Here is a 16,629-nt window from a genome sequence, read left to right as displayed (position 1 = left end):
TGCAGCATTGCTATTGTAACATTTTTTACATAGAAAAGGTTATTGCCAACCCTGATTTCTACCAAGGAGTGATGAATATTTGTTGCTGTGTGTGCTAACATGAGTTCTCTTCTAGTTTGACGAGAGTGTGCGGATATGGGATGTTAAAACCGGCAAATGCTTGAAGACCCTGCCGGCCCACTCTGACCCAGTCTCTGCAGTAAGAGACTATGCACATGCACACCTTCAATGAACCTAAAAACAATGTACTTCAGATAATAGATTTTTCTGCTTATGAGCTTATAGTTGATTATCACACCGTCTGGTCAGTGTGCATTCGGAAAGTATTCAGACCCCTTGACTTTTTCCAGATTTTTTACATTACAGCCTTATTCTGAACCAGATTAAGTTGTTTTACCCCTCATCAATCTACACACAATACCCCATAATGACAGTGCAAAAACAAGTTTTATTAATTTTTGCAAATTTATAAATAAAAAAACAGGAATTTACAGAAGTATTCAGACCCTTTTACTTTTTTGAAACACCTTTGGTAGCGGTTGCAGCCTTAAGTCTTTTTGGGTACACCTGTATTTGGGGAGTTTCTCACATTCTTCTCTGCAGATCCTCTCATATAGGTCAGGTTGAATGGGGAGCGTTGCTGCACAGAGATGTTTGATCGGGTTCAAGTCCGGGCTCTGGCTGAGCTACTCAAGGACATTCAGAGACTTGTCCCGAAGCCACTCCTGCATTGTCTTGGCTGTGTGCTTATGGTTGTTGTCCTGTTGGAAGGTGAACCTTCACCCCAGTCTGATGTCCTGAGCGCTTTGGAGCAGGTTTTCATCAAGGATCTCTCTACTTTGCTCCGTTCATTTTTCCCTCGATCCTGACTAGTCTCCTAGTTCCTGCCGCTGAAAAACATCCCCACAGCATGATGATGCCACCACCATGCTTCACAGTACGGATGTTGCCAGGTTACCCCCAGATGTGACGCTTGGCTTTCAGGCCAAAGAGTTCAATCTTGGTTTGATCAGACCAGAGAATCTTGTTTCTAATGGTCTGAGAGTCTTTAGGTGCCTTTTGGCAAAATCCAAGTGGGCTGTCAGGTGCCTTGTACTGAGGAGTGGCTTCTGTCTGGCCACTCTTCCATAGGGGCCTGATTGGTGGAGTGCTGCAGAGATGGTTGTCCTTCTGGCACTGTACATCTCCCATCTCCACAGAGGAATTCTAGAGCTCTTTGAGTGACCATCGGGTGCTTGGCCACCTCCCTGACCAAGGCCCTTGTCACCCAATTGCTTAGTTTGGCCAGGCAGCCAGCTCTAGGAAGAGTCTTGGTGGTTCCAAACTTCTTCCATTTAAGAATGATGGCAGCCACTGTGTTCTTGGGGACCTTCAATGCTGCAGAAATGTTTTAGCACCCTTCCCCAGATCTGTGCCTCGACACAATCCTGTCTCGGAGCACTACGGAAAATTCCTTCGACCTCATGGCTTGGTTTTTGCTCTGACATGAACTGTCAACTATTGGACCTTATATAGACAGGTGTGTGCCTTTTCAAAATCATGTCCAATCAATTGAATTTAACACAGGTGGACTCCAGTAAAGTTGTGGAAACAGCTCAAGGATGATCAATGGGAACAGGATGCACCTGAGCTCAATTTCGAGTCTCATAGCAAAGGGTCTGAATACTTATGTAAATAAGGTTTCTCTCTGTGTTTTTTTTTTTTACAAAAAAAACTGTCTTCACCTTGTCATTATGGGGTATTGTGTGTAGCTTGCTGAGGAAATGTGTTTATTTAATCAATTTTAGAAGAAGGCTATAACAACAAAATGTGGAAAAAGGGGTCTGAATACTTTCCGAAGGCACTGTACATCTCTAATCTGCTCTATGTTGCTGTGTAGGTCCATTTCAACAGAGATGGCTCATTGATTGTGTCTAGCAGCTACGATGGCCTCTGGTGAGGGATTAAAAAATATATATATATTTTGTTGAATGTACTTTGCCTGTAAGTGTAACTTAATGACCTAAAAGAACATCTGCGTTTTAATGATGGCCAATTTAACATAAATATGGGGAGTGTTTGGATATCATTTGAGAAATGTATTGACGTTAATATCTTCTGTCTGTCCATAGCCGAATCTGGGACACAGCATCGGGACAATGTCTGAAAACACTAATTGGTAAGCTTCACCAGCCAGAATGGCAGCATCTGTAACCAGGTTTCAATCCAACCATTTTTATTTGTTTGCATATCGGATAAAAATGTCTCAACAGGCCTGATGAAAACTATCAAATTGTTGGTACATTTTGACAAAATCAAATACGCTAGACGGGTGAATCATTTTCTTGTCTGTTATTAGATCATGTGACAAATTGCAGTGGAAACTATTTATTGTGGATTAACCATCATATCGACGTAAATTTGCAGTCACGCGTATGTTGTGTCGTCCCACTACCTGGACTTAAAAAAAGCATGCACAGTCTATTAGGCTACAGATCAAACAAGTTCTGATGAACTTCACAGGGTGGTGAAAGTGGAAGGTGATGAGTTAGATGCTGCTTTCCTCAACAGATATCCAGGGTGTTCATGTTTATGCTGGTGACATGATGATTGATTATTGGCTGTCAATTGACAAATAAAAATGATCCTGCTCTTATTTATAATCTCATCATGTATCCACATCATATAGCGCATGCTAAGACCATAGTGGGCACTTTTCCTGTTCATCACAGAGTTCTTTGTTGTGCCAAAACCATCAATGGAGTTATAAATTGGATGGAAACGCATAGAATGTCTGTTTTTTTTTTATTCTGTTAATGAAAAGTTATATGACAACGTGCTTTTTGTGTGGCCTACGTCATTACGCACAGCCTTTTATTCACAAGATGCCGTTGCTGGTAAAATGTGCATATTCTGTGTGAATATTCTAATATCTGCTTATGTTTTCCTACATTTCATTTTTTTCTATAAATTTATGGGAAATATAAAATTGTCTAGTATTTTTCTGTGAGTGAATTCTTCGGTCTTTTGCAGATGATGACAACCCCCCGGTGTCATTTGTGAAGTTTTCACCAAACGGCAAATACATTCTGGCTGCCACATTGGACAAGTGAGTGTTAGATTATCAGTAGAGAACTGTCACTTTCCCTTAAACTCAGTAGGATATGACATGTGCACAGTACCACGGCATCTTTGTCACGCGCTACTGCACCAGTAGAGGGCCCTATTGGACTGTCTAGTAGCACTAGACCAAAGCGTTTCATTTGGGATGCTGTCTTCTAATGGGGATTATTATTATTTATTTTAGCACCCTGAAGCTTTGGGACTACAGCAAAGGAAAGGTAAGATATGTCTTCATGTTCCAACCATGGTGTTGTGGAATGCTCTTGATTCAAATGTTTCAGTTCTATTCAGTAAGTGTTCTCCTCTCATTCCAGTGCTTGAAAACATACACCGGCCACAAAAACGAAAAGTACTGCATATTTGCAAATTTCTCTGTCACCGGTGGAAAGGTATTTCTTTTTTAATAAAATATAATTTAAAAAATAATAATAAGACAACAAATAAAAGGTGGATTTACGAGATGATGACTTGTATGCTTTTCCCAATAGCTTCTTATGAAGTATCATTCTCTTATGCTCTGCATCTCTCAGTGGATTGTCTCTGGCTCGGAGGACAACATGGTGTACATCTGGAACCTGCAGACCAAGGAGATCGTACAGAAACTACAGGGTCATACAGGTAGAGGAGTCCGAGCTTGATGAAACTGATTACTACTTTGAGGTGAAAAATGCTCACAAAATGTCTGTTTCATTCTCTGCTTTTCTCTTCTCCCTCCCGCCATCTCTGTCCTAGATGTGGTGATTTCTACTGCCTGCCACCCCACAGAGAACATCATTGCATCTGCGGCGCTAGAAAACGACAAAACCATCAAACTGTGGAGGAGCGACTGCTAAGCCCCCGTGCGTGCTTATTGTATTCTCATTTAATTGTACTTGTCATTTGACTGTTTTTAGCTGGACCCGAATGCCTTGAGGACTGAGCCTCAACTAGAAGAAGAAAAGGAACGCAAGTCCAGAACATCACCACAACCACACACCTACCCTTCACCCAGAACCAGAGCAAACCCCAACTCAACCACCACAACCCTCTGCTTGGTCTCGCTTGTGCCCTTACATGCTCTACTATCTCTGCCTTACTCTTACTGTGAGCTGGATGTTTGTGTTTCATCAATTGGAATATGAGAATCACCCTTTGTCATTCATGAGCAAAATGGTCACATGGTATCTTATGCTTTACTCTCTATGTGTAGGTGTCTTAGTATTGATACACGCTTTGTTTTTGCCAGATTGGATTGGCCTCAAGTAAGTTCTCCTATTCACCATGTAAGGTGTTTTTTCTGCAGACTAAAAGGCTGCTTCACTGTTTTGGTGTCTGACATTTTCACTTTTAACAACTGTAAGTCTCATTGAAATGCATTAGATTAGTAGCCTGGTCACAGATCTGTTTGTGTCATGACAAACATGTTGGTGACATGATAGCACAAACAGATCTGTGACCAGGCTAATGGATAAGTGGTAACTGTCATATTTCCAATACTTGTAATTAGACAGTCCGTATGAAGAGGAGTTGAAACAAAGCTTCATACAGGGGGGAGCTTGAGGTTCATTTTTGTTTTGTTGTATTTATCATAAAACAATATTCAAAGCTCAGAATGCATTGAAGGGGTTAAATACTTTTTTTTGACAAATGGGCGAGTTTACTGGCCCTCGCAGGGGAATTTCCATAGCGTGTCGAGTTTAATTAGACATACAATCTATTTCAACAAGGAGTTTAGTTTTGCCAGCAGTTTCTCAACCACTTCTCTACAAGTCACTCAACTAACAGTTTCTCTAGTTTGGTATCGACACTATGCTCGGACACAGCGAGCGCTGCCTTGTTCTGAACTACATTTTACTAGGTGTATTCTGATTCTGTATAATACATTGTTGGTGCTCAACTGATCCCTCTAGAATACACAGGTGTAAACGGTGGGTTGAGGAGTATATCGACATTGAAGGGGCTCTTGCCTGTACTGTCAGTGCATTTTACTGGTCTCCACTCAATCCTTATATTCAAAGTAATGTCAATTGTGAGGAAATAAATTAACTCAGAGGCTGTTTTTCATTTGGATGATTATTTTAGAGATGCATCCACACCATTGCCTTGCACTGTTCTTATGTTGGTCCTGACTCGGGTGTCTGGCTGTCATTACGTTAACACAGCCTGGTTTAGATTTCAAAGCACAGTGACCAAATGCAAGTATTTTTGTGCTCCACATCCTGTACATATTGCTACATCAACAATTGTGTTGTTAAGACGAGCAATATTTTTGGCTGTCTTTCTGTATCGTTCTTGTTTAACTGTCTTGATAGCTAGTAGTTCAATACACAACATGGACTTGTTTTCCTGCTCTCCCTTCTGGATGTTCATTGCACTGCAGTGGTATCAAGGACTGCATGAAATTCTGTGTCTGCATTTAGTCAATCTGGATTTTGTGAATTTGCATTTGACAGCTATACCTTGTGAATTAATAAAGAGCATTTTTTAAGATGTTAAATGTGATCAGTGGCACTTTCTAAACAAATTCGTTTTAACTGCGTGACAACGTTAGCCACTGAACATGCCAGTTGGCATGTGTTCTGTTGATCATTTGAAAACAAGATTTCATTATTGGAGGTGTTTCCTAGCCGATTCCGCGTTTGGTTAATGATGTTTTACCCCCTTGAGACAGACGCGGAATGTTGACTATTTTGCGAAGGATGTTTTAAGTTGAGCAGTTTTACAACGTAACGTAAAAAATGCGCAACGTGTTGTCTTATGTGAACAAAGTCGGAGCTGCTGGGCAGGTCTGTCTCAATTTAAGTTATTAGATAGAACAATCTCCGCAGCTGTTCAACCCATGTTAGTAGGAAAATGGACATAGTCAAAACCCAACCTTCATGGATGTTCCAAACTTCGATGAGACACTTTATGACCAATTATCCTATTTAAGCTAGTCCATTTTGAATAACTGTTTCTGACTCGAATCGATGTCTCACAGGCAGTTTTCAGGCAGTCCTCTTTAAATGTAATTATATTAGGGAGAGGACAACACATAACAGCACAAAGATAAAAGGAGCATCAACAACATTTACTTTGAGATTTTTTTTATAATCTTTTTGTCTTTCCATGAAAGATAGAATATCGGAGAACAACCCACAAAGAACAGATGACGTTTTCCAACTCGTTAAAAATAGACAAAAATGTAATGAGAGGACAATCTCATCTTGTATCGATAGGCCCGAAAAGGCAAAGTATAGGCGACAGTTACCAGGGTGTCACTGCAACCCCTCTTCGCACTTTTTCCTTCCCCATTCTAAATCAACATTTACACAAACAATGTATACAACAGCCCACAGGAGGAAAATGGCAGGTACAGAGTACATAAGCAAGGGATAAAATTACCTTTGTACAAAAATACATGTCAAGAAGTTTTTTTTCTTTCTTGACATTTTGCTGAATTCGACAAAGAAATCTGTGATTGTGTCATGAGCTCAGCGTTTCCTGATAACGTTGAACATACAAGTTGCTAAGCAATAAATAGATTTTGGAGGGCTTCATGTCTTTTGTGTGTAATAACCCGTTTTTTTTTGTTGCTGTTTTCAGGTCCCATATAGAACAGCTGTTAGCTGGTGAGGGTTAGGGCTTTGCGGTCCTTGTATTATGCTGGTTGATTGAAGACTTTTGCTTTTAGAGAATCGAGGTCAATGTAAAAAAGTACATGACATTTTTTGACAAACACCAAGAAACTATTGAGTATAACACTGGAATCAGGCCTGGCTCAGATAGTTTTAACTGAACTACTTGTCTCCCTGTTGCTCTAAATTAACTGGAAACACAGAACGGATTTAGAGATATTTATAAATATGTACACATATAGACAAAATATAGCTTTATGGTATATAAAGCATTTTCCGTAGCTATTCATTCTATCTAAGTAATCATTTCTGTATCCGTCCAGAGGACCCTTCTCTGTCCAATCCCTGCAGGAGTGAGCGAGCTTGCACATCTGCGTATGGCTTTAACGTACAGTATACACCTGGGGTCTTGAATCACATTAACCTGATCAAGCAGAGAATAGGAGACATCAGACACAAGTGAGCAGGTGTACATCTAAAAAGCATGTGGTTATTTTTCTGAAATGTTTGATTTGACCTACTCATGTTCCAGAGAATTACTTTTACTAGTGCTTAAATTGGTATAATTTGAACAATGAGCCAATTCATTTGTTTTTTGACAATTACAATTAGCCTCGATTAAAAATATTGTTTAGACAGAATTGGCCTAAACACAAATCTTCTTCTCCTAAATAGTTTAAAATATGACCTAATGAAAATACAATCACCGCACTGAAATACACAAGCTAGATTTGAAGTAAGGACGTGTCAATCAATCCTGCTGAGGTTATTGTTATTCATTCAATCTTTCTGCGAGCAAACACGTTGAGGTTTTGACTGACCAAAGACAAAAATGAACATTGATAATGTCATGAAAAAGTGCCATTTCTGGTTAAATACTTGTACAAAATTCAAGTAATGTTGCAGTGCTGCATCTCTTCCACTAGGGGGAAGTCACAGCTCTCCCATAGTCACCAAATTCTCTATTCTCGCTGGTCAAACTCTCTATCGCAAAGCAAATGTTCTATTCTATTTCTCTGTGGCTCTCCCTAGTCTGCTATCATAATGTGGACTGCCAAACTCGCTCCTGGATCTCTGATAAAGTTGATTGAAATCCAAAGCAGTCTGCTGTCCTCCAGGACAGGGTTTAACCACCCCTTTATAATAACAACGAAACCACTCCATGGACAATCTTTGGAGAAAAGAAACACTAGATGCATAGTTATGCAGCAGCTGTAGCATAGAAAGAAAAAAAGCGCAATATGGGCATATAGCAGATTTATACATAACGTTACATATTTAACATTTTAATTTGACTTAAATGAAACTGTGTTGCCCACAGAAGTGCAGGCTATGGATCCCTCTGAGGGTGAGGGGAGGCTGGGCAGCAGAGTAGTCAACAGTCTCTGTCTCTTCACCAGGCCCACATCCTCCAGTCAGAGTGGATGGATGGCCTGGGCCTCAGCCTGATCTGGCTGCCCCAGAGGTGAGCTTGCAATGGAGCAGCATGAGCTCCACAATACTGAGGTTAAGTGCCAAGCAATAAGAGTACATCTAGCCATAAACATGACTGTATTGAAGCAGAGCGGGGGGCGGGGTGAAAACAGAGGTAATTTAAAATAGTTTTGCAATGAATAATTAAACATATACCATTGTGTGTGTGGTTGCAATGTCCAGTACAGGTCAAAGACCTTCTAAAGCTAGTTTACACTGTGAGGAACAGCAGGCTTGGTTGCTGTGTGAAGGTCAATCATGGTGTGTTGAAATTCACAGAAGAGTGGAACAAAAGTTCTCAGAGGTGGAGGGAGACATGACAAAGACATGGCATCACTTTAAAAAGCACTTAGTTCAGATCAGCGGACACTATTTCCTTACAGTACAATTCAGTCAAATCATCTGTCTATTTCTTCTTCATTTTGTGGTCACCTTAACTCAGATAGGAAACAGGACAAATAATTGTAGTACGAGAACATATATCTGTTTGCTTTCCTTCCAGTGGCAACCTTCCAGATCACACAGTAATGACATGTAGTATAGGGCCTATGTCAGGGAGACTCCAGATACACACTGTGCCTAACGTCAGTCCAGTACACCAGAATGAGTAGTTCCAGAGAGAAGCTTCTCTGTGCAGACAGTCATGCCACATGGAGGTCATCCAGCTCTGGTCCTAAGAGGCCACACTGCAGGCTTTCACTCCAATCAGTCTCTGAAGCTATCTGAGCCTCTGAACACTGGACCGATGTAGCGTCTCTCCTCTCATGTTCAAACAGTGCTAATAGAATAAGGAGATGTGGAGAAACGGCTGAGTTTGGGTTCAGAGACCTGCGTGGAGCACCGTTCATCTACATGTTCTCACCTCTGAGTCCTTGTCTACAATACACCTCAAAACAGACCCAACCGGTCCAGTCCGGACTGTATCGGACCAGACAAGACCGGGCCTGGCTCCTCCCCTCAGCACACAGAACATTAAGTTAGTTCTAAAAGTGAGAGGGCTCCAATCAGAGCCAGGGACAGCCCATGCAGCCCCGCCTCTCTTCAACAAGTCCAAAACACGATTGTCCCAATTACTACGCTGCTGTGCATCCAATGATGGAACAGTTAAAGATACACCTGCAGACAGCTACATGTTACACCTGGTCTACTCTGCTGTTGTTTCACCTTACAAAACAATGGCTTCAAACACTTATTTTCTCCTCGGTCCGTTTCATCTCCAGTCCATCGTTGTCTCTCATGAGTTATATATATATTTATATTTATATATTTGTACAATATATAAAACAGACCCATATACATTGAACTTGTTTTTTGAAACACATCAAAGAGGGTAGAAAGGGAGGAGACACATCAGTCTCTCAAGGGGGAACAGTTTGCAGGACCACTCTCGCTGTCCAGCGGGTTAGGGGTGGAGGGGGCGGGGGGGAACAAGGGTGACACACCGCCTGCAGTTATGTCATTTGGTGGGGCGCCTCTAGCATCTCCATGAGGAAGGTGTCGATGGGCGTGTCCCCGATGAGCTTGAAAAAGAACAGGTGCTCCAGACACTTCAGACCAATGGAGCGCAGGGCTGGTAACCGTAGCAACAGCTTGGCAAACCTAACCCAATCAAAGACACAAAGCAGTGATTAGCGTGACAGAAAATAAGACATGGATTTAGACAAGATGTTGATGTACAGTAAGTCATGACAGGGTTGCCCATGACATAATCGTACATGTACAATATAAACATAAAGCACTTTCTGCCAAACACACTGACAGACGAGTGGAGGAAGAGCGAGAAAAGAGAGATATAAAGAAAGAGAGGGAGGTATGTGTATTCGTACCTGCCAGGTTGATCTGGGTATTTCTGTTTGCAGTAGGCCTCCAGAGAGGCGTAGACCTTCTCTCTCAAAGCCTCCACCTCACCTGGGTTAGACAGGCCTTTAGAGTCTGAGTAGAGACACACACAGACATGCACTGCATCAGACAACTAGGCACAACAGTCACAGGATACCAGGTACGAATGTATGTACGGCCTGGCTGTCCCTGAAAGCTAACACCTGCATGCTGTCATCAGAAGGCTTTAAGACAAATGACATGTGAGCTGCTCTACTTGTCTGGGTCTCCTATACGGGTCTGGGTCTCCTATACGGGTCTGGGTCTCCTATACGGGTCTGGGTCTCCTATACGGTGCCTTCAGAAAGCATTCACACTCCTTAACTTTTTCCGCATTATGTTGTGTTACAAAGTGTGATTTAAATGGATTTAATTGTCATTTTTTTGGTCAACGATCTCTGGTAGAAAAGTAGAAATACTGGGGTGCAAAGGAGCAAAATAAATAAATACAATAGGGGAAGAGGTAGTTGTTTGAGCTATTTATAGATGGGCTATGTACAGGTGCAGTGATCTGTGAGCTACTCTGACAGCTGGTGCTTAAAGCTAGTGAGGGAGATAAGTGTTGCTACTTACAACCTCATGCTAATCGCATTAGCCTACGTTAGCTCAACCGTCCCGTGGGGGACCCACCGATCCTGAGTCAAAACTGCAACTAGGCCACTCAGGAACATTCAATGTCGTCTTGGTAAGCAACTCCAGTGTATATTTGGCCTGTATTTTAGGTTATTGTCCTGCTGAAAGGTGAATTTGTCACCCAGTGTCTGTTGGAAAGCAGACTGAACCAAGTTTCCGCCTAGGATTTTGCCTGTGCTTAGCACTATTCACTTTCTTTTTATTCAAAAAACTCCCTAGTCTTTGGCAATGACAAGCATACCCATAACATGATGCAGCCACCACCATGCTTGAAAATATGAAGAGCGGACGTGTTGTGTTGGATTTGCTTCAAACATAATGCATTGTATTCAGGACAAAAAGTTAATGTCTGGCACATTTATTGCAGTGCTTACTTTAGTGTTTTTTTGCAAACAGGATGCATGTTTTGGAATATTTGTATTCTATACACGCTTCCTTCTTTTCACTCTGTCATTTATGTTAGTATTGTGGTGTAAATACAATTTTGTTGATCTAGCCTCAGTTTTCTGATATCACAACCATTAAATTATATTTTAAAGTCACCTTGGCCTCATGGTGAAATCCCTGTGTGGTTTCCTTCCTCCCCTGCAACTGAGTTAGCATCTTTGTAGTGACTGGGTGTATTGATGCACCATCCAAAGTTTAAATAGTAAATTCACCATGCTTAAAGGGATATTCAGTGTCTGCTTTTTTAAAAATACACAATCTGTGAACTTCTTTGCAAACCATTGGAAAACCTCCCTGGTCTTTGTGGTTGAATCTGTGCTTAAAATTCACTACTTGACTGAGGGACCTTACAGATAATTGTATGTGTGGGGTACAGCAATGGGGTAATCATAAAAAAATCATGTGAACCACTATTACTGCACAGAGAATAAGTCCATGTGATTTGTTAAGCACATTTTTACTCTTTAAATTATTTAGGCTTGCCGTAACAAAGGGGTTGAATACTTATCGACATTTCAGCTTTTCATATTTAATTAATTTGTAAAAGATTCTAAAAACAAAACACCACTTTGACATGATAGAGTATAGGGTGTAGATTAGTAACACAAGACAATTTCAATTTAATGCATTTTAAATTCAGACTGTAACACAAAAAATGTGTAAAAAGTCAAGGGGTGTGAATACTTTCTGAAGGCACTGTACATTCTCCCCAAAACACAGGCTGGATGAGGCAACACATTGAACGTTGAAGTCGGAAGTTTACATACACCTTAGCCAAATACATTTAAACTCAGTTTTTCCACAATCCCTGAAATGTAATCCTAGTAAAAAGTCCCTGTTTTAGGTCAGTTAGGATCATCACTTTATTTTAAGAACGTGAAATGTCAGAATAATAGCAGAGAGAATGATTTCAGCTTTAATTTCTTTCATCACATTCTCAGTGGGTCAGAAGTTTACATACACTCAATTAGTATTTGGTAGCATTGCCTTTCAATTGTTTAACTTGGGTCAAACGTTTCGGGTAGCCTTCCACAAGCTTCCCACAATAAGTTGGATGAATTTTGGCCCAATCCTCCTGACAGAGCTGTTGTAACTGAGTCAGGTTTGTAGGCCTTCTTGCTCGCACATGCTTTTTCAGTTCTGCCCACAAAATGTTCAGTTCTTCCACAAAATGTCTATAGGATTGAGGTCAGGGCTTTGTGATGGCCACTCCAATACCTTGACTTTGTTGTCCTTAAGCCATTTTGCTACAACTTTGGAAGTATGCTTGGGGTCATTGTCCATTTGGAAGACCCATTTGCGACAAAGCTTTAACTTCCTGATTGATGTCTTGAGATGTTGCTTCAATATATTCACATAATTTTTCTGCCTCAAAATGCCATATATTTTGTGAAGTGCACCAGTCCCTCCTGCAGCAAAGCACCCCCACAACATGATGCTGCCACCCCCGTGCTTCACGGTTGGGATGGTGTTCTTCGGCTTGCAACCCTCCCCATTTTTCCTCCAAACACAACGATGGTCATTATAGCCAAACAGTTCTATTTTTGTTTCATCAGACCAGAGGACATTTCTCCAAAAAGTACAATCTTTGTCCCCATGTGCAGTTGCAAACCAAAGTCTGGCTTTTTATGGCGGTTCTGGAGCAGTGGCTTCTTCCTTGCTGAGCGGCCTTTCGGGTTATGTCGATATAGGACTCGTTTTACTGTGGATATAGATACTTTTGTACCTGTTTCTTCCAGCATGATCACAAGGTCCTTTGCTGTTGTTCTGGGATTGATTTGCACTTTTCACACCAAAGTGCATTCAGCTCTAGGAGACAGAACGAGTCTCCTTCCTGAGCATTATAACGGCTGCGTGGTCCCATGGTGTTTATACTTGCGTACTAATGTTTGTACAGATGAACGTGGTACCTTCAGGCATTTGGAAATTGCTCCCAATGATGAACCAGACTTGTGGAAGCCTACAGTTGTTTTTATGAGGTCTTGGTTGATTTCTTTTGATTTTCCCATGATGTCAAGCAAAGAGGCACTGAGTTTGTAGGTAGACCTTGAAATACATCCACAGGTACACCCCCAATTGACTAAAATTATGTAAATTAGCCTATCAGAAGCTTCTAAAGCCATGACATAATTTTCTGGAATTTTCCAAGCTGTTTAAAGGCACAGCCAATTTAGTGTATGTAAACTTCTGACCCACTGAAATTGTGATACAGTGAATCATAAGTGAAATAATCTGTCTGTAAACAATTGTTGGAAAATGACTTGTGTCATGCACAAAGTAGATGTCCTAACCGACTTGCCAAAACTATAGTTTGTTAACAAGAAATTTGTGGTGTGGTTGAAAAATGAGTTTTAATGTCTCCAACCTAAGTGTATGTAAACTTCAACTGTACGCTACACTTCTGATTCAACATTTATTGCAACACTTTTCTGGGTCTGATTGGTTACCAGCAAGTGAAAAGGCCTAAATACAGCAATACTCTCATCTCAGTGTGGGAAAGGACTCAGCCTCTCTGAATCCCAGCATTCCCTCTGTTAGGCCATCTCCGTGAGCTGCTCCTAATTAGGGCAAAGTAGACTGTGATCTGTTCCAGAGCCAGGTCTGTAGCAGAGTGACTCTGGAGGACAGAGGAGCAGTCTGTCCTGGGAGAATGAGGCCCGCCGGAGCCCCTGTGGGCCAGTGGCACGCTCCCACACTGCTCTTTGTCTCCGGGGCCATGGCACAGACTCATTAAAGACAGGGAGCGCGTCTGGTGCCAGCGGGGCAGGGCTGGCACGGGCACTCAGCATGGTAATGAAGATAACCCTGGCCTGTACCATAGAGCAGAGGGCTAGCAGAGGGCTTTAGTGGAGGGCACTGTGGGCACTTTCGTAGTTGGGAGAAACCACGGCAGGAACAAGGGTCTTGTGGGGTGGTGGTGGTGTGTGTGTGTGTGTGTGTGTGTGTGTGTGTGTGTGTGTGTGTGTGTGTGTGTGTGTGTGTGTGTGTGTGTGTGTGTGTGTGTGTGTGTGTGTGTGTGTGTGTGTGTGTGTGTGTGTGTGTGTGTGTGAAGGCTTCACATGTATGCAAGTTCACCGGTATCACAGGCAGTCATTGTGAGGTCAGAGTAGCAGGAACAGAGCCCTTTATTGTATTATTATAATCTAAATAGAAGGTTCTGGATTAAAGGGGTGTTAGGAGTGTGTGATACCTGGGTTGAAGAGGACGATAGCCCGAAGGCAACCCAGCTCTGTCTTGTCCATCTGCATGTCTCTCATTTTGGATACCAGTTCTGTGAGCACTCTGGATGGAGAGAGGGAGACACATAGACAGGCTCTTAGAGATCTGACCATCAGACAGCAACACCTCCGTAGGTCAGCCTTCATTACGCCCTCCTTTATCTACAGGTGTAACTCAATGGAAACTCAGTACAAATCAATTCACAACACGGCCCCACTGCCCTGACACACAGGGAATGTTCAACCAGGGGAAAATCGCACAGCCCAGCCTACACCACGTAATTCAAGCTGCTATAGAACATGGCTGAGAAAAGGACATCCATGAACGACTTAGCACAATCACAATCCCAGACTAACGTGTGACATCACAAGGGCGGGGCGGCGTTTCGGGAGTGTGATGCTACCGCTCAAACTCCTCACCCCTCTGTGATTCCGTCATGCCTGCTCTCTATCTCTTCACCTCCCTCTGTCTCTCCCTCTCTCCACTTCTCTCTGTCTCTCTCTCCACCTCTCTCTCTCTTTCTCTCTCTCTCCACCTCCTTCTGTCTCTGTCTCTCTCCACCTCCCTCTGTCTCTCCCTCTCTCCACTTCTCTCTGTCTCTCTCTCCACCTCCCTCTCTCTCTCCCTCTCTCCACTTCTCTCTGTCTCTCTCTCTCTCTCTCCACCTCCTTCTGTCTCTCTCTCTCTTCACCTCCCTGTCTCTCCCTCTCTCCACTTCTCTATGTCTCTCTCTCCACCTCCACCTCCCTCTCTCTCCACCTCCTTATGTCTCTGTCTCTCTCCACTTCTCTCTGTCTCTCTCTCCACCTCCACCTTCTCTCTCTCCACATCCTTATGTCTCTGTCTCTCTCCACTTCTCTCTGTCTCTCTCTCCACCTCCACCTCCCTCTCTCTCTCTCTCCCCCTCCCTCTGTCTCTCCACTTCTCTCTGTCTCTCTCTCCACCTCCACCTCCCTCTCTCTCTCCCTCTCTCCACTTCTCTCTGTCTCTCTCTCTCTCTCCACCTCCTTCTGTCTCTCTCTCTCTTCACCTCCCTGTCTCTCCCTCTCTCCACTTCTCTATGTCTCTCTCCACCTCCACCTCCCTCTCTCTCCACCTCCTTATGTCTCTGTCTCTCTCCACTTCTCTCTGTCTCTCTCTCCACCTCCACCTCCTTCTCTCTCTCCACCTCCTTATGTCTCTGTCTCTCTCCACTTCTCTCTGTCTCTCTCTCCACCTCCACCTCCCTCTCTCTCTCTCTCCACCTCCTTATGTCTCTGTCTCTCTCCACTTCTCTCTGTCTCTCTCTCCACCTCTAACTCCCTCTCTCTCTCTCTCTCTCCACCTCCTTCTGTCTCTGTCTCTCTCCACCTCCCTCTGTCTCTGTCCACATCCCTCTCTCTCCACATCCCTCTCTCTCCACATCCCTCTATCTCTCCATCTCTCTCCACATCCCTCTCTCTCCACATCCCTCTATCTCTCTCTCTCTCCACCTCCCTATCTCTCTCTCCACCTCCCTCTGTCTCTCTCCACCTCCCTGTCTCTCTCGCTCTCCACCTCCCTGTCTCTCTCTCTCTCCACCTCCCTATCTCTCTCTCTCTCTCCACCTCCCTCTGTCTCTCTCTCGCTCTCTACCTCCCTCTGTCTCTCTCGCTCTCCACCTCCCTCCCTCCCTCTGTCTCTGTCTCTCTCCACCTCCCTCTGTCTCTCTCTCAATCACCTCCCTCTGTCTCTCTCTCAATCTCCACCTCCCTCTGTCTCTCTTGCACTCCACCTCCCTCTGTCTCTCTCGCTCTCCACCTCCCTCTGTCGCTCTCTTGCTCTCCACCTCCCTCTGTCTCTCTCTCGCACTCCACATCCCTCCCTCTGTCTCTCTCGCTCTCCACCTCCCTCCCTCTGTCTCTCGCTCTCTGAGACGAAAGTCAATTTCAGCTCATCCTAATTTAATTTGCCCGTTGGAACAATGAGGGTAAAAAAAGAATTGAGTGCTTAAGTTAACCACCCTCTTCAGAGAGGAGGATATAGAGCTACATTATCAGTCATCTTAATGCAGAGATGTAATCCATCCTTTGGAAGTAGTGAACTGGCAGTATGCTAATCACTGAGCACAGACTCCCAGCTGGGGATAGAGGGAGAGAGAGATAAGAGAGAGACGGAGAGAGAGAAAGATGAGAGGTGGAGAGCGGAGGGAGAGATAAGTGGGAAAGAGAGAGAGAGAGAGAGAGAGAGAGAGAGAGAGAGAGAGAGCGGACAGGGAGAGAGCTGTTGTCCTCTAAAAAACACTTCAGTTAGCGACTCAGCA

The 16,629-nt window shown here is 43.2% G+C and overlaps 2 protein-coding genes across 6 annotated transcripts in view; one reads left to right on the top strand and one right to left on the bottom strand.

Moving 5' to 3' along the window:
• The window catches only part of LOC110523648 (WD repeat-containing protein 5), a 31,320-nt gene extending 25,742 nt beyond the window's left edge, over nucleotides 1–5,578 (top strand). Inside the window, exons 7-14 of the mRNA XM_021602538.2 lie at nucleotides 116–199; nucleotides 1,880–1,935; nucleotides 2,112–2,158; nucleotides 3,013–3,088; nucleotides 3,287–3,320; nucleotides 3,417–3,491; nucleotides 3,633–3,720; nucleotides 3,835–5,578. Of these exons, the coding sequence (XP_021458213.1) occupies nucleotides 116–199; nucleotides 1,880–1,935; nucleotides 2,112–2,158; nucleotides 3,013–3,088; nucleotides 3,287–3,320; nucleotides 3,417–3,491; nucleotides 3,633–3,720; nucleotides 3,835–3,935 (561 nt within the window). The 3' untranslated portion in view covers nucleotides 3,936–5,578. The remainder of the gene's footprint in view (nucleotides 1–115; nucleotides 200–1,879; nucleotides 1,936–2,111; nucleotides 2,159–3,012; nucleotides 3,089–3,286; nucleotides 3,321–3,416; nucleotides 3,492–3,632; nucleotides 3,721–3,834) is intronic.
• Nucleotides 5,579–6,155: 577 nt separating this feature from the next.
• LOC100136128 (retinoic acid receptor RXR-alpha-A) overlaps nucleotides 6,156–16,629 on the bottom strand; it is a 159,227-nt gene continuing 148,753 nt past the window's right edge. For all 5 annotated transcript variants that reach the window (XM_036977326.1, XM_036977328.1, XM_036977327.1 and 2 more), the window contains exons 9-11: nucleotides 14,320–14,411; nucleotides 9,998–10,103; nucleotides 6,156–9,770 (exon numbers count right to left, since the gene is read on the bottom strand). In XM_036977326.1, coding sequence (XP_036833221.1) covers nucleotides 9,623–9,770; nucleotides 9,998–10,103; nucleotides 14,320–14,411 — 346 coding nt within the window. In that variant the 3' untranslated portion in view covers nucleotides 6,156–9,622. The remainder of the gene's footprint in view (nucleotides 9,771–9,997; nucleotides 10,104–14,319; nucleotides 14,412–16,629) is intronic.

This window comes from Oncorhynchus mykiss, chromosome 5, assembly GCF_013265735.2.
Source record: "Oncorhynchus mykiss isolate Arlee chromosome 5, USDA_OmykA_1.1, whole genome shotgun sequence".
In the NCBI taxonomy this organism is placed as follows: Eukaryota; Metazoa; Chordata; class Actinopteri; order Salmoniformes; family Salmonidae; genus Oncorhynchus; species Oncorhynchus mykiss.
The sequence above is the reverse complement of the archived record's forward strand: the minus strand, read 5'-3'. Positions and strand labels throughout refer to the sequence as shown.